This window comes from Epinephelus lanceolatus, chromosome 15 (genome assembly GCF_041903045.1).
Source record: "Epinephelus lanceolatus isolate andai-2023 chromosome 15, ASM4190304v1, whole genome shotgun sequence".
Lineage (NCBI taxonomy): Eukaryota > Metazoa > Chordata > Actinopteri > Perciformes > Serranidae > Epinephelus > Epinephelus lanceolatus.
Genome location: NC_135748.1, coordinates 17,894,831 through 17,915,000, shown reverse-complemented (window position 1 = coordinate 17,915,000; position 20,170 = coordinate 17,894,831). Strand labels below are relative to the sequence as shown.

General features: G+C 41.5%; 1 protein-coding gene across 3 annotated transcripts in view; it reads right to left on the bottom strand.

The window, feature by feature from the left end:
* The window catches only part of LOC117266975 (palmitoyltransferase ZDHHC14-like), a 72,768-nt gene extending 62,090 nt beyond the window's left edge, over positions 1-10,678 (bottom strand). For all 3 annotated transcript variants that reach the window (XM_033642440.2, XM_033642438.2, XM_033642439.2), the window contains exons 1-2: positions 10,204-10,678; positions 9,297-9,591 (exon numbers count right to left, since the gene is read on the bottom strand). In XM_033642440.2, coding sequence (XP_033498331.1) covers positions 9,297-9,538 — 242 coding nt within the window. In that variant the 5' untranslated portion in view covers positions 9,539-9,591; positions 10,204-10,678. The remainder of the gene's footprint in view (positions 1-9,296; positions 9,592-10,203) is intronic.
* Positions 10,679-20,170: the final 9,492 nt, after the last annotated feature.

Below are 20,170 nucleotides of genomic sequence, written 5' to 3'. Positions count from 1 at the left end.
CAAAACAGACAGCGGCGATAAAGTCTCTGACAGAATGTCCTGCGAGGAATTAAAGTCACATCCCAAACACATTCACTTTTGAAATGACCTAGATCTGGCTAGCTGATGTTTATACATGATTAAACACTCAAGTGCAGCATGCTCATTGTTCTGATTTACCCACCTGAAAAAAGGAGCAAAATCTGAGCATTTTATGCTCTTGTGTTGGGCTTCTGTGTGAAAATGTTTATATCCTTTATTCAATTAAGTGTAAGCCAGTGAGACTAAATCAGGAATGGCACACTACTCTAAATTCTTATTTGACAGTTTGGCTTGAGAGGAATGCTTTTCTTGTCTCGAGGAAACCATGTCTACCATGGGTGTGACTGTTCAAATTATGTGGACAAAGACTCTTTCGCAACTGTGTGCCTTATAACACTCCAAAAGCTGACTTATTATTTTGGCCCAGCATGGAGCAAATACATTTGCTATTCTTCTGGAGCAGTGGACAGAGCTAACATTGCAAAGAAAAGCAAGAGTCAACATTTCACTGGTTTCATTACATTACATTTCCAACAACAGGACAGCAAAAGATGGCATGCTTGTTGAGGGGTCTTGAGAGCTATTGTATTCTCTGAGTGAGGCAGAAAATACAATGCCTGGGGTGTTCACAAAAAAGTGGTTTTGTTCCTATTCACAAGAGATGACCGAAGACCACTTCTAAGAAACTTGACCTCTGCCTACTTGTCCATTTAGAGTGTTCTCAAGAGGCCACTTTATTAAACCTGTGGACAAACATGATTATATCAGCTTAATGTGGTTTGTGCCAGTTCAATTTCTGAGCAGGTTTCTTTTCAACAACTTCCAGCATCTGAGCTGCCAGGATTATCTGCTGGTGCAAAAGGAGACTCTTAAAAATTACTTAGAAGATAATTTATCACAAGACTAGACAGCATCTCGTGAGATGATCTACATGACAACTGTTGAACCAGCACAAACACGCTTCTACATAAAGATAAGATGGCACACCTTAATGTGCTGATGAATGAAGAGCTGGTGAAATTAAGATCCTTATGCCCCTATTCCACCAAAATGAGCGTGTGTATGTGAGTTTTTGAAAGCCACTAAAAATAGGTGATAAACTCCTTCCACATTGCCTGTAGACCATAGCTGCGTACACGGCTCTGCAGCCGAAGAGTATGACTTTCTGTGTGTGGTAGGGCTGCATGGTATATGCGGTAGACGGTAGAAATGATATAAATTTGGCCCACGGTAGAGATTTGTGCTCTACCGTCCTATTGTCGATGACGTCATTGCACCTGCCTCAGTGTGAAAATGGCTGCGATCACAGAGACAGCGGAGCAAGAGGAGCTGGTTCACGTCCGTGATTTAGTGTAGCACATGCAACATGTGTTGCTGGAGAACTTCTGAGTGAGTGAGTTAATGTTTTATGAACAGCCCCGGACTTCTCAGACTCTTTTAGCAACTTACAGCTCAGAGGGAATTCATTCAGTGTCTCCTCTGGCAGCAGCACAGCGTCTCTCCCTCTCCTCTTGCCGTGCACACACGGGAGTTGGTTTTCGGCAAGAGAGTTTGTCATAAACCTTTGGTAATGTAAACCTATGTGACGCTAGGGGCTCCACAAAAAACTCCATATGTGAATGTGTGATAGTTGTGGTATCATAACAGCCTGTCACAGGTTACAGCCTGATGATTAGAGGAGAAATGGCAGAGCATAAAGGTCCAAGTGGAAAAAACACAACTCAGTAATTTAGGATTTTGCTAAAAGAAGGAAATTACCTTTTGATATAGATCCCAGGGGACATTTTGCACCATAGAGTACTGGGTTTTAATTTTGAGTTTTGAGATCTGCATTCTGCACAATAAATGCTCTAAAAAATACATTATATCTTTGCTTTTGTTGTTGTTGTTGTTGTTTTTTTTTATCAATTTAGCTTTGCTAAGGGACTACAAAACCCATTCAGAAACACTTCTATTATAACTTTTACACTTAAATTTATACCACGATATATACCGTTACCGTGAAGGGATTCGATTTATACCGTGATATGAATTTTAGGTCATACCGCCCAGCCTTAGTGTGTGGGTTTTGTTTTTTTTTTGGTTTGTCACAACTGACAACACGCACAGGCCAGAACACTGGTCAGTAGCGCGTTTACCCAGGTGTTGTATTTCCATCAATGCTAATCGGAGCCAGACCCAGACCCGATGAATACCTGTGACTACAGCAGAGTCACCTGACCCATGTGTGATTGCCGATCATAATCTTCCCCATTACACTTTTTTTTGCAGTGGGAAAAGGGCTTTAGTCTTTGTCAAAGTCCAGGTAAAGCAAAAATAAGCATGTTCTGAATGTATTACACCACAGAAAAATGTTATTGACCACCCAGCCAAATATGAAAAATCACCAAGTATATAAAATTAGTTTTCAGAACTGTAAATAAAATAAGCAGTATTCTCTGCTCTGAGACGCTGGGGGCGCTGAACCGAACAACGAGCTGCTGTGCATCAACAGGCTCTCTTTAGCAGCTAACCAGATAGCACACAGAGTCTATAGTAGCATAGCACACACACCCCTGAGCCTAAGAACAAGCGCTGCCCAACGGCGACAGACTCTCGTTCAGCTGCTAACATCAGCAAAAAGCACACCCACAGCGATGAACACTAACTGCCAGTGGGCCAGGTAGCCAAATTTGGACTCAAAGACTGATAGTTCTGTTAGTGATGGCCATTTAGGTTGTGTTTATATGGTTGTGGCATTTAAAAGAGATGTTTATTCATATATTTATTAGACTAAAAGAGCTAAGAGTCAAAAATGGGGTGAAAAAAACCCAAAACACTGATGCTATGCATTCTAATGATAGTGGTAACAACACTGCTGTGCTCCATTGACTCTAATGCAATCATTTCAAATTCCTTCATTTTCAGGCTGGTTGTGTGGATTGGGAGCCTGGGGCACGTTGTGTATTAATGATACTCATTACCTGGAGAGGTTGGAAAAAAATATATGTTTCTTCCCTGTTCCAAAACCAAAATCAGACACTGAAAAGTGTAGGGTTAGCTAGCTAGCTACTGAAGATATAGCCTACTGAGTTTACACACATGCTGCTTTTGCTTTTTAATGATTATAACAGTGAAAAAAGGCAGACCCTGCTGTACAGGAACCAGTGAAGGGAAGCAGGGAAACTTTGCTGGTATTCATCCAGCTGTGTGTCATCACATTGTGTGCAGATGAATGTTGTTTGACTTCGCCTAGAGATCCCAGCCTGTCCAGCGGCGGATGTCTGACTGCTGGCAGCGGCACAGGGATGAAGCCAAAACCGTTCATCTGCACACACTGCGATGCCACACAGCTGGTTCAACATCAGTGAAGTCTCCCTTTATATTCATTGTCCTGTGTGGCGATCAGCAGTAATGTGGTGGTTCACTTTTACACTGTGATCTGTAGCCTATAGTTCGGCTTTAGCCTCTAACTATCTTTGTCTTTTTAACCTGTTGTTGCTGCTGAGTCAGTTTGACATCCTGGATATATCCTTCAAACACAGACTGTAGAGCCCTCTGTCTGCTTCTCTCTGGAATCACTGTTTCATTTTTCCAAAAACATGATAATATCTCTTCAGGGAGTGCAGTTATTTACAGTGTGGGCTACATGCTTACTCTGAAAGCTTGTCAACAGTCGGACCATCACGAAGGGGCGGGGCGTAGCAAAAGTTCAGTTCAGTACTATACAGTTCCCTGTCATGACACATTTTTAACAAGTATTTTCTAACATATATCATGTGTTTATAAAGAAGTCACTGATTTTGATTTACCTTGACTTCAATGTCACTGACAGACCAAAGTGAAAAAACTGTTTTTACACTTTCTTCATACCCATCATTTACCTTGTCTCCCCTCTCCACAGCTAAGTTTAATCACTCTTTCAAAAACTGCTGAGTTTTAAGTCGATCCTAATCGCATACTTAGAGGTTTATAAAGGCAGCACACATTCAGGCAATCTCCCTCTCCATCCTGTCAAAATCATGACTAGTAAAAACACAGATTTGGATTAGACAGGTGCAAAATGGGTGTGACTAGAGAGTAAGAATTTAAATAACCCCCTTCATTAAAGCTGTTTTACTTGTAACACAACTACATAGTCATCTAAACATGGGATACACTCACTGTTTACATTTCAAATGGATTACTCATCAAGCCTCCTTAGGAATTTCCATGCTCAGTCAATGCAAGTTTGCAAGTAAGAACCCATCTGTCTTCTTAATTAGCTAAATCCATCTGATGGCATTCATAACAGCATCACTGTAGCAAACCAACTGCCAAAGTGGGTCACATTTTTCTGAATCAAACCTGAGTTTCTACCAATCAATCTTTCCAACAGTATAAAAGCAGGTTAGACAACTTCCCATAAGTCAGTTTGTCGTAATTACCCGAGCCAAAAATGGCTGACTTTGCAGTGGCTTTTGGCGCAACTGCTACCCCTTCTGCTATTTTGCAATAAACTGCAATAATATTTACAAACTACCAGCAAGCAGGAAAACATAATTGCGAAAAGGTAATATCTCCAACTGTTTGAGAGCTGAAAGTTTATTTTGGCAGGTAAATGTGTCTGGTTCAAAACCATTCTTGTTAGACAAAGAAATTCCCCATGATTTAAACCTGTCGTGCAGCAAACACTCCCAGGCAGTTTTACCGGAAGACGTAAATTAGATGTGTCAAAGCACAGCCCGTTCTTCTATTACTGAAATGAACTGTAGCCTACATGTGCCGATATCAAGTACATGAGCTGCCCTCATCCCCTCACAACTGACTTCAGTTTCGGTGGTTTTACTCAATCAATATGAGCATTTCTACATGGTAACAAGTGAACTGTATGTGTAACCTCATCACTTCAAGATAAACATTTTGCAATACAGTTTTGCAAGAATGAACACTGCCAGAAAGCTTAAGATTCCTCTTTTGCCATTTAAAGAGCTGCAGGCGACAACCAAAAACTCTAACATTCAATGTGTCATCAAGGTGTCATTACCCTTTACAGTATGCTTCCTGTTATGTGGAAAACACTCAGCTGTTCACAACTACTTAGAAAACACAGCGCCCAGTTATCGCAAATGTATGGAAATTAGATTAGATCTTAATTTTACTAACATACGGGACAAAGAAAATAAGCAAATCATCACAGTTAAGAGGCTGCTTGAATTCTCTGCTTCAAAAAGTAGGGATGTGCGTGATTAGTCGACTAGTTGATTAAATGTTCTTACCTTTGCTGATGGGCCCCAGAAATACTTGTTAGTTAAACTTATTACTTGCGTTAACTCAATGAAAAAAGTGACTTAATGGCTCTTATAATATGTTAGATCAGGTTTTAAGTTAAGGATATAACTGTGCTCAATCTTGACAGTTTTCTAAGTGTTTAATCTTCCATTTAAATGTCAGGGAAATTAGTTGTTAGATACATCCCCAATCAAAACAGTCACCAATTTTCTGTTGATCGACTAATCTAGGGGCTCAGAAGGTAGAGCAGGTTGTCAACTAACCACAGGGTTGGACGCTCATTCCCCAGCTACTACAGTCCAAATATCAAAGTGTGCTTGGACAAGACACTGAACCCCAAATTGCAACCGATGGTCAAGCCAGCACCGAGCTCGCTGCCATCAGTATGTGAATGAGAGAGAATGAATGCTTTGGATAAAAGCACTGTATTAATGCAGCCATTTCAAATCAACACTAGAAAATGGTCCTTCAATAATCAACACGAGTGTTGCCACTATTCACTGCTTAGTGTCCTGATGACTGGTGCATTCCATTTTATGACTCCGTCCACCTCAAATACAACTAAACAGGAAGTGTTAAGCTTCTTCTCTGCCCAAAACTGTGGTTCTCCAGATCGATTTTCTCAGCAAACAAAATGGCATAACAGAACACCACTTCAAACATCTGCCTGAGTGAACTTTTACAAGGCATAAGGGAGAGACGGCAACATGTGCAACAACAGCACACATGGACGTCTGGGGGGAGCCAGCATCGGAATAATAAACAGACCAAAGTCTGCCGGTCACTAACAGAGTTTATTGTGCATGGCTGAGCACCCCTTAGACAGACAAAAAAAAACAAGCTAAAGGAAATATGGAGATGAGGAAAGATCTCTGGTAAATGTTTTGTGTGTGTGTGTGTGTGTGTCTCCATCCCTAAACACTCACCATCTGTTGACTCCTTCTAGACTCCACTAATCAGAACATCACCTTTAAAAAGATACGGACCAGGTGTCATCCGCCTGATTTAAAGTATCGTAATAAGAAACAGAGGTAATTCAAGAGACAGACCGAATGAGAAGCTGTTCTCCACTATGCTGCTGACAACTTGCGAGCAGGGTTAGAAAAACACATCTAATCGAAACGCATTACAGTTAATGACAACAGAAGCCAATGTACAGGTCTGCTGACTATCGCCCTGTCCGATAAATGTCTCCTTTCAGCTGATGGGAGTAGGGTGGGTGGGGAGGGGAGACAGTGAGAGAGAGGAAAACCAGGAGGACTCAGTCAGCCTTGGGGGCATGGACAGTTGAACAAGCAGGATAGTGCTAAGCTGAAAAGTGGCTTTGTGGTTGCATGGTGTTCCTGAAAATGTCCCCTGTAGTCACAACAAACAGAGGACAGTACACTAGGCCCAGCTCCATTGACTGGCCACAGTGTAGGAAATGAAGCTATCTGAGGGGGGAAGGTATCATCAGGAAGCATCTGGCATCCTCCATGTGGGTGCTGGGGAACATCCAGGTCCGAATGGACACTGCAGTACACTTCCCTCCCAATTTAGTATTTTTAATCAACTGTTCCATCGTAAAGAGAGTTGGGACGTTTTAGCCTGGGATGTCCTCTCTCTAGCATGTTGCCCTTTGGTCATAGGTTATGTCTGTATCTCTGCTGAGGTGACAATGTATTGAAAGATGAAGTGGTCCAGAGGTCACTGCTGATAGATGTGTAGCATTGTGACTGTGAAGAACTTTACACACAAGGCAAACAAAAAACATACCTGGCAGTGGTTTGGAATGGCACATACAATCAAAATTTAAAAAAATCAATACAGCATAGTATGGTGATATTTTGTGTGGCAATTTTGTATCAATACGCGTGTAAGTGTATCAAAATCAGCTGCTTTTTCAGTCCACTAGATACATTTTGCTGCAATAGAAATGACGAGAAATAAACAGAGAGAAAATTTTATCTTTTAACATCAAACAAATTTTGATTACGTTTTCTTTTGGATACATAATTTGCGGTTGAAAAATGTAATAAATTGCAATATATCGCAATTCATGTTATTGCAATGTTCAGAATATCATTTAAAATCGCAATAAGTTTGCATCATGACCCAGTATCATAATAATATCCTATTGTAAGGCCAGTATTTACATTATACTACTAACACTAGCAGCATGACGAGATGCTGACCGCCTACTGTACGCTAAGTGCTCTACATTTGGCATTGTTTCTAGTCACCAAGAGACTAAAAAAGCTGGGCTCAGCACTGACACTTTTTACCCAGCTGTCCAATCACAGTGAAGGAGGTGCTCTTGCTTAGCATCAGCAATGGAGGAGAAATTAATACTGCTGGCCAAACACTGGTGGTCTGTCCTTTCTCCATGCTTCAACCTTCCCTTCATCCAGAGCAGGTGCTCTACCTTGTGCCAACAATTTTACTTCTGCAGATATTCTGTATCATAGCAACCAGGCGCAACCAAATCAACTCAGCTGAAATAATGTTGCACAAATTTCATTTGTGTTAAAATTGTCTTTCTTTTGTCATTTGGAAACAGCTAATTTACAGAGCACTAAAATCAGGATAAATTAAGCAATTTGCAAAAACAACAAAAATTGCAGTAATACTGCATATCACGCTTTTGAGCCAACCTAAAAAAATGCAGGGGAAATTCCATCACTGCGACAGCCCTACATCATAGTAAGTCCTTTCAAAATGTTCTAAATTATATGACACACTGATTTACATATGAACATCACATTAAGTCAGAGTTTTGTTAGAATAGTGCTTGTGTGTTTACTATTCACTGTCTCTATCATTACAGTCCAGATACTGAACAGCAGCCATCAACCACAGCACATATTTTGCCTATTAAGCTTTCTCTGGCTCTAAAGCACTTTAGCCTGATAAAGACTGTCTGATTGAGCCACAAATCTCATGATGGAGCAGGATTTTTATCTAGTATAGATGGGGTTTCTAAGATGATAGATGACAGAGTGATTACTTGGGACTAATGAGAGAAACAATGCACTCTGTCTCTCTCGTGGTACACACTGCAGTGCTCAGGTCAGTGTCTGTGTCTACATGCTGTATCATGCACTTCAGTCACATAGACAGTGAGATGAGGTAAAGATGAAGGGCTGGGTGAGACAGTGTGGAGAAGTACATTCTGTCTGTTGATTACAGGTTGTTCTACCAGTGGGAGAAACACGGAGGGCTCCTTTGGGGATAGTGGGGCTGTGATTAAAGGAGTGCAAGTGGCACACAGACGTGAACTGACACTGTGTAGTCAACTCCGTAAGTCACAGGTGGCTGATTTGAGACCAATGAGAAACAAAAAGTGTGAGGTAACCCTCTACTAAGTTATCATGCTGTCACTGTGTCTGTGTGTTGCAGCACTATATTTACACATATATATATATATATATATATATATATATATATATATATATATATATAAAATCCTATTCCTGGACATCAGCTACAGGATAGCATCCCTGCAACTGGTCAGGATCTCGCTCAAGGACACTTAGGTAATGTTAATATTTGCATGTTCGCCAACAGTCGTTTGAAGACGGGCTTTCTAGCTGGAGGGTGCTCTTTTACTGCAAGGCCAGCATGCCAACACACAAATGGTAAATATGGAACAGAAACTACTTGTCCCCTTTTTCAAGAGGCAAACATCATGCAAGGGCATGTACAAACCATAAACAAATTAAAAGAGGAAACCCACACCACAGAGTAGTTTCCGTCAGCAACAGCCCCCGGGGCAAAACACACTGCCTTTATTGAAGATACTTTATATGTTATATCTTACTTTTTAAAACAGAGCTGTCTGCCTAATCCCCAACCAGTTTGTCCTGACATCTCCCTGAGCCCCGAGGAGGAGGAGGAGTGATGTCAGTGACATAACTGACCTATGTCTAAACTTTTTTTTTTTATCTGACAGCTGAGCTCATGAAATGAAATCCCTAATCCACAACGTCAATGTGCACAAGTGAATAGCAGATGGGGGAGCACAAAGGGACTGCAACAGTACTTACTCAAAGGTGAAGAAAAGTCCACAAGTGACAAGGATGAGGACAAGGGTGAGGTAGAAAACCCCTGTCTGCTTGGCCATCATAATCCTCCCATCGCAGTAAAACTTATTCCGACCTGGGAAGGACTCCCACTTCCTCTTCTTTGGGGTCTTTTTCTTGTAAGGGGTCTCCATTGGTGTGGAGCTGCGAGTGCTTATTTGGCTGTACTCGCACTCTCTCATGGACTCAGATACCCCGAGATGCATCAATTGCTGATTAAAATCCCCGCAGCTGAATAAATCCCGGGGCAGATGTGCCTCTGCGGAGAAAACACACCAGACCAGTTTACAGGCTATGTTCACAACTTTTCAAACAAATGCCTGCTGGGGGGGGGGGGAGTTTGTGAAAAGTCCAAGACACTTCCTGATATTAAAAATACTTAGCTAACACTGTGGCTTTTTAAAGATGTAACGTTAGCCTCTAGCAATTTAAGTAATGCTACAAATAGTACAGCAAGTTTGGCTAACCTGACGTTAGCTAACTTGGCAAATAACTTCACACATAACGTAGCTTCACATTTATAGCGACTTTGTTAGCTAGCAACCAGGTTAGCATTCACTATGAACTCAATGTAGATTGACGCTAAAGCTAACACGGCTAGCAAGTTGGTGAAATGACTGGTAAGTTATTGTTAGCACGTTGGCCAACTTTGCAATTAAAGGCTAGCTTACTGGCCACTCACTTAACCTGCACAACTACACGCTTTCACTCGGCTGTTTCGTCTAAACTCTACAGCTAAGAGGAGCTAAAATGAAGGTCTTGGTGTAGTCTCAGGCTGTCAGCCACCTAACGTTACAGACACAACGGCTTCACATCCCGGCTGTGTGTCTGAGCTCTGCCTGCCGAAGCGACAGTTGAAGCGCTGCCTTACCGAAGGAAAGTAACGCTGGTCGTCGTGCTGGGGTGTTGTCGCGTAGCTACTCCTTTCGTTATCCAGGTTTGTTACGAGCCGACGACAATGCGAAGAACACCATTTTTAGAAAGTTGAGGCTTTTAAAAAAATGAGTTAGAAAGTGGCACCTCGTCGCCGATGTGGTTTAAAAAGGGAGAATCCAGAGAAAGACTGCACGACGGGGGAGCTCTCAGACGAGCTCCAGCATCCTGACTGGCGGTCGCTCGGAGACACACTATTACGAGTCTTTGCGCACAGCACGAGCTGAGCAGGACCTCACAGCCATATGTCCACGAGCGAATAACACCCAGATATTTTCACCATTCGGCCGCGTTTTGGGGAAAAGTTGCAGCATTCCTCAAGGAGCGTGCAGACAGGCCGGACCCTCCGTTCACATTGTGTCCCTCTCCTCACACACACACACAGTGCTGCCACCCTCGCAAACAACAAACATCAACATGGGAGCAGAGCAGAGCCTCCCAGCCTGCTCCTCCCCCTCCAAGTGAGGCTGAAGTCACCACTGAGGAGGTGCAAAGGGAGGACGAGCTGTTAAAAGGGTTCCCAAATCGTGGTCCAAGGACCTCTAGGCGTCGATCAGGGGGTCCCTATTAGCAGGGGTGCGCTCAGGGGTGACACTGGGCACCACCATCATGCATGGATGCAGTATTGCATGTTAAAGGTCAAGATGAATTATTTTATTCATCCCTCAAAATCACAAAAAAGTCTATTCCTTTGTATTTTCAGATCAAAATCCTGTCATGTCTTCTTACCGTAAAACAAAATTGCTTGATTAAGTTTGTACCAGCCGATTTCAGCCAGTGATATCCTCCTGAGATTCTCTCCTCTTTTTTGGTTTCCCACACCTTATACTTCATTCTGCATAACTTCGACCAATCGTCCTTATTTGTGGACACTTTTTTGTGCCATCTAGTGGTAGTAAGAGCACAATACACTTATCCATGTAAAAACAAGATGGCAGCCATCTCTGCCAAGTTAGTCTGCAGCTGATGCCAACACTTCAGTGGACAAGGTCCAAAACCTGATAACTTGTTTATTTACAATTAGTAAAGTTTGTAGTTTGATATGGCAATAAATTTGACCAATTTTAGCAACAGTAACAAGATAACATGCTGTTAATTAGGAAGTACTTGTTTGAGGACATTGGGACTTTATTGTCATTGACAATGTTTATTTTTTTGTACTTACCAGACCCTCCGGATCCCAAATAGCTAGGAGAAATTAAAAATGCATACCAAACAAAAGTTCAGGTCTCAGGAGGACATGATGACATCCACCCATCAATCAATCAATCGCTAAACTTTAAGCTGTACAGAGCTATGATTCATTAGTTAGCTTCCTAGCAACAGCATATGTCAGTATGTCTTTGGGTGTTTGCCACCTCACACTGTGCTCCATTTCCCCCAAAATACCATGTTTACGAGCCCGCTGGTTAGACTTTTTCTCTGTTAGCTCCATTTGTGCAAGGCATGATAAGGGACTGGAGTATATGGGCTTTGTCTCTGTCTCCTATAGACTGTATAAAGATGGACGATTTGACAGCTCTTCGAAAGTGAAGCCAAAACATATCAATCGCCCCCTGGTGGCTGGCTGCAGTCATAAAGCCTGCCTTCTCTATGTTAGTGGATGGGACATGGGCCAAACTAAAAACTCAAAACACACATCAGGTAAATTTTTCCAAAAGATGGTTTCTGTCATTTCAAGTAGTTTTAATCAAGCTGCTGTATGTTCAAGTGTTCATTTTGCTGATAAGTCTAATTTTAATTAGTTATTTAATGCCTTAAAACTGGGATATTACAACTTGATTCACAGCTGTGTTAGCCAGTAGGTGGGCTTGAATTCAGAGGTGCTGCTAGCAAAAGGTCGGACAGGTGTATGGGTGAGAAACTTGATACCACGAAGATTGCTACTTTGCAGCAAATGATGTCACCAAAGCAAGATGGCAATGGCCGTAGCTGGGATATTTTAGCCTCACTTCTGTACAGTGGGGGTAAGTGGAGATGTGTCGTCCATCTTCACATTCAGTCTGTGCTTTCTCTCTCATGAATACTGCTATCTCGTTGGTGGACACCATGTTTGTCATGACACACTCACTCTCAACGATCAAATTAAATTCCTCTCAACGTTATCCCTCACCTGCCTATCTTGTTTCACTCGCAAGTACATCCCAATACTGAAGCAAGATACTCACAAAATGCCATTTCATCTGGACTTAAACAAGGCTTTCTATTTATGCTTTTGATATTTATTGATAATCATTATTTGAGATTGGTAATATTCTGTTTTTTCTTACTGTTGACAAATCCCATGAATTCCATAATTGTTTGTGATATTGCTTGCTGGCACACAGTTCATTTCCTTTGTTCTTTCAACATGGGGCTCTATTGTTGATATGCTAACTGGCTAACTAGCGTCTTGAACCCATCCTGTCTGTCACCTGCTTTCCGTTTTTGAATGACGAACACAGACGACCACCGCCTGCTGGAATGGAGAGTTAATTCCTTTCATGCAGGCGCAGAACATATGTGCTATTAGCTTTTGTCTGTAGTCTTCGCAGTGTGTTCAGGTGCAACTCGGGGTCAGCAGTAGCTCAGTCCATAAGGCCTTAGGTTGGGAACCAGAGGGTCGCCAGCTCAAGTCCCTGTCTGGACCAAATATGGAGTGTGGACTGGTAGCTAGAGAGGTGCCAGATTGCCCCTGAGCAAGACACTAATCCTCCAACTGCTCAGGGTGCCTGTCTATGGGCAGCCCCCTCTCTCTGATATCTCTCCAACTAATGCATGTGTAGGTCCAGTTTGTGCATGTGTGTGTATTTCAGGCCTGTGTGTGTATGACAACAGAGTGAAAAAATATCCTCTTCTTCTTCCTCTTAAGTAACTTCTTGGCCGAAGCACAGGCAATGTGAGGCGACGCAACACTTGGCCTCCATGGCTGCTAATTCTTTGATGTCAGTTTGGCGTGTCTGGGCCATAAAAGGACTTTTCCCATTGACTGCTATTATAATTATGTCTGTAAAACTATTGATAGGACACATCAAACTGCAAACAAGGTCAGACATATTCCTTGTATTAGGGTTAATTGTTATCATGTGGAACAGCCCCTGATCCACCGGCCAGACACATGACAGCTGGGTCATGTTTATGCTTTAAGTTTGAGTCAGGACGCATATGTTAAATGCAGTATTATTTCACACTTGAACATGAGTACAGTATTAGATAAACGGTTTGATGCCCCTTAATTGACCTGTTGAAATGTTCCCTTGAAAACAGAAGCACAATTATCGCATAAATCACAATGATTCAGGAAGAAGATAAAATGACTGAAGACCAACAAAACAAACATCACCACTGGCAGCAAATCATTCAATAAATGGGGGGGGCGATGAGTCACATGAACTTTGCTTCCACTCAAAACAGACATGTGGTGATGCTGTTACATGGCTTGTGCCCTGCTCTTGTGCCAAATACAGTTCTCTGATGACGCAATTTCCTGTTCAGCATCAGTACGAATGATTGCATCATCGGCCTACAGCTCCTCAGTCATCTATCCTCCTCTTAACACCTACACACGCGCGCGAGCACACACGCTCACATGCACGTACGCCTCTTCATCTTAGTCCTGAAGTCACCCGAGCGGTTTAGCTCATTCACTCCCACAGCCAAACAATTATCCACTTTCTCTGAGAAGAAGTCTGGCTGCATTTCATGTAATGTGAGAGGACTTAATTGTTCAGAATCAAACACTTATTCTCAGCGTGCTTTTATGTGCTGCCAGTGCATTTGTTGTATTAAAGGAAGATTTAACATTCAGGCATATTGAGCTTATCAGATCGGAAATGAAAAGTCATCACACACACATACAGACTGCATTACTTAATGCACAGGGCCGGCTGTTGATGTGGCATTTCTAAGGCAGTGGTCATACTGCAAGTTGTCCTTGTTAAAGCTTGTGTCATGCATCTGCAACCCGACTGAGAGCGTGATTGGCCGCCGCTGCCGGGCATGTGAAGCTATCAAGTGGCACATGTTTCACTTAATCTGTTGGAAAGCTGTGGATGTTTTCAATGGTTGCTAATGATCTGTAAGCCCTCCAGACTAATTCCTTAACTGTGGGGCTCGTGTAGCGATGTGATGACATATGGCTGAGGCTGTGTTTGTGTTGGGAAATAAGTGGATGTGATAGGGCCTTTGAGTCCCGATCCAAGAACAACATGGGCCTGAATCACATCCTGCCAAGGCCTCATCCAGACAATATTGTTTCATTTAGAAAGCTGGACAGGATGAAAGCACATAGTGACATCAAAGCCTCATCAAGAGGCCAATACTCTCTATAGCCACAATTATTGGACTTGGCCTGATCTGGTAAACACACACACACTTCACACCACACATATATTGTAACACATCCCCGGAAAGGTCAGAGCAGTCTCTTTTGTTTTCACCCAATGTTCATTCATCTACCTACGTTAGCGGTGAGAGGCAGCAGGGCAGGGTACCCAGGCCAGCAGTAGCCAATGACGGGCCTGGCTTCCTCTCAGCCACCACATCTTTCCTGTCAGAGCTCGATGACTCAGCTTCTCAGAGGCACAGGAGTGTGGGAGGTTTTCTCCTGCGGTTGGCTGCCTACGTGAAACGCATCCTCCATCACCAAAAAAGTACAACAAACCTAATTTCCATCCAAACTCTAAATGACAGGCTGAAATTGAAAACGCTCAGAGGCATGTGGGCTAAGTTACTGTTTGTAATGTGCAGGTGCACACATGTAATGGCAATACAGCTAGGGTGAAGGTGCCAAGACATAACCGAAAGCATATGAATCATTTCTGTCTCCGCAGAAACGTGCTTCAGTTAGAAATCAGCCGGGCTGTTAACCACCTCTCAGGCTGCTGTAATTATTTCTAAGGTGTCGGTTAGATTTTAATAAGATGAAGATGAGTGATCGAGCCTCTCTGCAGCCAAGCAACCCGGCTTTGAAACCCAACCTGTTCACTGCCTGTGTTGTCAACCTGAGGAATGCTATTATTAAAGGAAACTTAAAATAGGACTTGATATTATGCCCACAATTCCACTGGCAAAGGAAAGGAGGGAGAAATATTTTAAATTCCAACTAAAGAGGAAGTAACAATTCTGGGGACTGTATTCAAAGACAAAATAAATAGAAAGCAGGAGAATGGTGAGGAGTAACTGGTGCTATCAGACTCAGCGTGATCCACAGTGAAGGTAGTATCGGATGTGTAACACTAGAGGATAATAAAAAGGGTTGCTGGCAGATGTGTCTTTATCCAACTCTTTTTCTGTCTTTTGAACCGATGCTAGAAAACTCAGAGTCAGAGGGAGTGTAGTCGACAGCAGTCTTGCAGCAGTTCCTATCTGATGTCTGTGTTTGCACTCGCAACAGCGTGCATGCCTTCATTAAAAGATAGACCTGTGAGCCTGAGAGAACAGCAAACAATGGCTTTGAATAAGAGAAACAATAATAGCAGAATGTGAATACGAAACTACCCATTTATTATAAAAATACCATCTTTGATTTGATATCGGGAAATCTAGGGATTACCTGATATCAAACGGGTGTCTGCTTTCAGAAACTCATGGCATATATCGGGAAATCAAGGGATTATATATATCTTGTCTAGTCTGGGAATGTTTCGGAATCCCCCAGGAGGAGCATTGCTGCGGAGAGGCACGCTTTAGTCGGCCTGCTGCCCCCTGACCCTGCCCTGGATAAGCAGTAAAAATGTAATGAAAAAAAATAAAACTAGGGATTAGTACTGCATACAAAATTACTGAAATGATAAATAAAGCTGCAGCCATTGGAGGCCAAACTAAATCTAGTCAAGGGCTTTAATTGTTACATTTGAATGAAAAATAAAAGAAGGGAAACAAAAAGGAAATAGATATTAGAGGAGAGTCTTTGTCCTCAGGAGTGATTAAATTCACTGAAATGCATAAACAATCAAAACTTTGATTCCAAACAAAAATGGTGCCTAAAAGAGGTTCAGTGGCTCATAATCATGGGGGAACCTGTTTTGGTGCTGTATGACACCCATCTTTTAAGGGTGCTATACAGCACCTTTGTCAGATAGTGCTATGTAGAACCATTAGAGGAGCCATGTAGCACTATATTGTTTTACAATTTTTTTCTTGCCTGGGGGCCCTTTAATGATGCCAGATGAGTCAATTCGCTTCTAAATGACACTTTTATTCAAAATATAAATGACTATTATTAATTTCTTATGAAACATGGGCTTCAAAGATTCTGAATCCTGAACTAAATGATTACTGAGAATGACACTGTGTTACCTTTTCAAAGCTGGAGTATGTTCCATGCATATGGGGGCAAAAAGGTTGAGAGCCACTGCTTCGAAGTTTAAAATACAGTGGGTGTGGCTTAAACTGGGAGTGGGTGGGACCTAACCAGCTTTAAGCCTGAAATTGATATGGGTTGTTCATAAGTTGTTTTACTGATTATTTATTCATTCATTTTCTTTAACAGCTTATCCTGCTGGGGGTTGCAAGTGGGCTGGGGCCTATCCCAGCTGACACTGGGCAAGGGGCGGGGTACACCCTGGACAGGTCACCAGTCTATCGCAGGGTTAACACATAGAGAGACAGACAACCATTCACACTCACATTCAAACCAATTTAGAGTCATGTGCATGTGTTTGGATTGTGGGAGGAAGCCAGAGCACCCGGAGAAATTCCATGCTGACAGGGGAGAACATACAGAAAACTATTTATAGAACAATCTCAGGATCGAGCTTCAGCTCATTTTTGATCACAAGAGTAAGAGATTGAACACAGTTACCCAAATGAGGATTTTCCTTCATCACAAATACAGATAATGACACATTTTACTCCAATGATTCTTGTAATCTTTATCTGTACCAAATTCGTACCGTTTCATCCAAGCTCAACCCTAGTAGTGTTTTTATTCTTTCCCCTATTAACTAAACTAAACTAAATTAACCTGAATAACCAGTAGAGAACCTCCAAAGAACAATACAGGGACCTTAAAGCGTTTCTACTGGTTCACCAACTTAGTTTTGTTGAAATTACTGGGAAAGAACCAGTAGTTAACCTCTAAAGAACCCTACAGGGGCTACAAAGTTCTTTGTGTAGCAGCAGCGCTGTACAGCCCCTCAATCAACACCAACAACCACCAAGAAACCAACATGTTTCTGTGTGTACAATAGTTAGTCTTAAATGACCAGAATTACCCCCATTTATGCTTCTTATGGGTCTTTATTACTGAAGACATTTTGACATGTCACAGAAAGAAAAGCTCAGGTATAAATAATAAAATTAATGACAGCTGAATTCCATTTATCTGCTTCAGTTTCAGGGTCCTGGTATTGTTCATTATGATTAATGTCACACTGTCATGGCATACTGGGACACTTGAATAAGACAGAGCCATCTTTAATGATATTAGCAACCCCGTGGTTTCCTACTATGACATGTCAAAATGTCTTCTGTGAAAAAGGACTATTTGGATTTAATGGATATGCGTCAATAGTGCAGTTTAGTGTTTTTATTTGGCTTAGGTGATGTCCTTTCTAAATACAAGAGCACAAGGACAGGTTTGGGAGGTATAAGGTTGTGAGGAGGAAAGGTACTTATTGTATGTGCTGAGAGTAGCAGTTCAAAGGTCACTGACCTCTGTCTTAATCAGGGGATTATGAAAACTGATGCTGTTCAAATTGAGTGTCAGGTCCCGTGAGCACAATAAATATCATTCATGATACTTAGTTTTTCTTTGCACCTATACATCACAAAGACATCATAAATATAGCAGTATCAGGTCTCCAATTAAAGGGTTAACCAATTAATTTTCAATTTTTTTAAAGCTGCCTACATAGTGTGCAAAGAAGGAGAATAGGTGAATTTCAAGCCTTTATTTTAGAGTATATTAGTTTACTTTTTTAGATGTTTTGTGTCTTTTTGAGGTAATTTGGTGTCTTTATTTGGTTGTTCTGCCCCTCTTTGTAGTTATTTTTTGTCTCTCTTGGTGGTCTGTTTATGTCTCCTCTTGGTTGGTATGTGTTAATTTGAGTTACATTATGCAAGTGAAAATCAGGAGGGCCCCTGACAGTTTGGGTCCCCAGAGCCTGTGCCTGTTAGCCCTGTTCAGTAATCCATCCAAGACTATTAATATCAGCTGGGGTGTCATAATGTCATCAATAAACTGACTGAGTGGCTGTATGAAGGGGTTAGTCCAGGACACAAAGAAAAGAGAAATTTATTTTTTTCTTCCTATTTTTAAATGTAAACCCCTACATACATTATTTTCTTTCATCAAACTTGTGTCCCTCAGTGGCTATCTGATCAGTCTCAGGGTGTAACTGAGGGGTAAGACTGCTGCTAAGTTCTCTTCAAATGATTTTATTGGAAGGTTTGTGAGCTGGGACAGGCACATATTAGTCAGTATATGGCAACTGTTCAGGAAGGACTTACCTGTTCAGTTAAAACTGGCATCTCCTAAAATCATCTAACATATTATTTTAAGAGGTATTTCATTTTACAGTTGTTAACAGCACCTTAAAAATGAAATTATAGATATAATATAAAGTGATACAGCTGACCCATTAATGTCCTGGTGGTCATTAGAGAGAAAATCCAAAACTGAAATTCATGGATGGGAAACAGTTTGAGTATATATATATATATATATATATATATATATATATATATACATATATATAGGCTATATAAGAGAGCTGAACAGCAGCCATTTATCTTTAAAGGTCCAGTGTGTAGGATTTACAAAGATGTATTGCCAGAAATGGAATATAATGTGTTTTCTTAAGTGTATAATCACCTGAAATATACATCATTATATACACTACAATTTTCTTTTCCTAGGATGGTGAATGGATGACCTACCCTACCTGTTGCCTTCATTGGCTGGGTTAGTCAGGTTTAGATAAGAGGAGTGGGACTGGTTAGGGTTAAGGTTCATTTATACTCCCTTTACACTCAAGAATAGATACTTTAAATGGAGGCAGCATTGTTGTGGTCTGTGTGGCCATTCGATACATCCCGACATGTGGATGGAGAATTCTTTTAACTCATTTCACAACATATTATTAAATATTACCATTTCATTCCGTTACATAATTTTAATTCATTCGTCGTCTCCTACAGTTGTATCTCACTTGGACCATGCTACACTGCCTCCATGATCTCTGGTGGTACTGCTCCATTTTGTCCGTATCTGTTAGCTCTCACAGAACATGAACAAATATGGGCGAAATGAACGCAGAGAATGGACAAAAAGCTCCGTCCATAATGTTGAGCATACATGAGCCTTTAGTGTAGGAATGTCAGCCAATCAGAGGCAAAGTAAGGCAAATCAGGACGGATCATGACTCCACCATCCTAAGAAAAATAAGTATGCCTCCTTGTCCACAAAGTCCTCCATGTTGCACCGCCGTGTTGCTACAGTAGCCCAGAACAGACAAAACAAACACTGGCTCTAGATAGGGCCATTTGCATTTTTGCATCAGCCACTATAGTAAACTGCACCTTCGCAATGAGCAACATTGGAAAAACACTGATTTGCAACATGAAACTGCTTTATTTAATATTTTGCCCAATTTTAATCAGCTGGTCTGTTTGTTTTGGAGAGGAAGAGACTTCTGCAGATAGTTTGGCTTTTGGTAAAAACCTCCTGAACAATGAACACTTAAGGAATTCTAACTGGCAGAAATTCCAGCTGGTTGAAATTTGCAGTCCTCACCACTAGACGCCACAAAATCGCCCTAAATCTTACACACTGTTCCTTTAAGCTGAATTCAAGCTAATGCTGCTATCAGACAGAAAACTATCAGGTCCTCTTATCATGAGTCCTTTGGACTGTAAGCCTGGAGGAGTCAGTTGTGACTGATGAATTTATTTTGAATGAAATCAATGAAAGGCAGTCCATG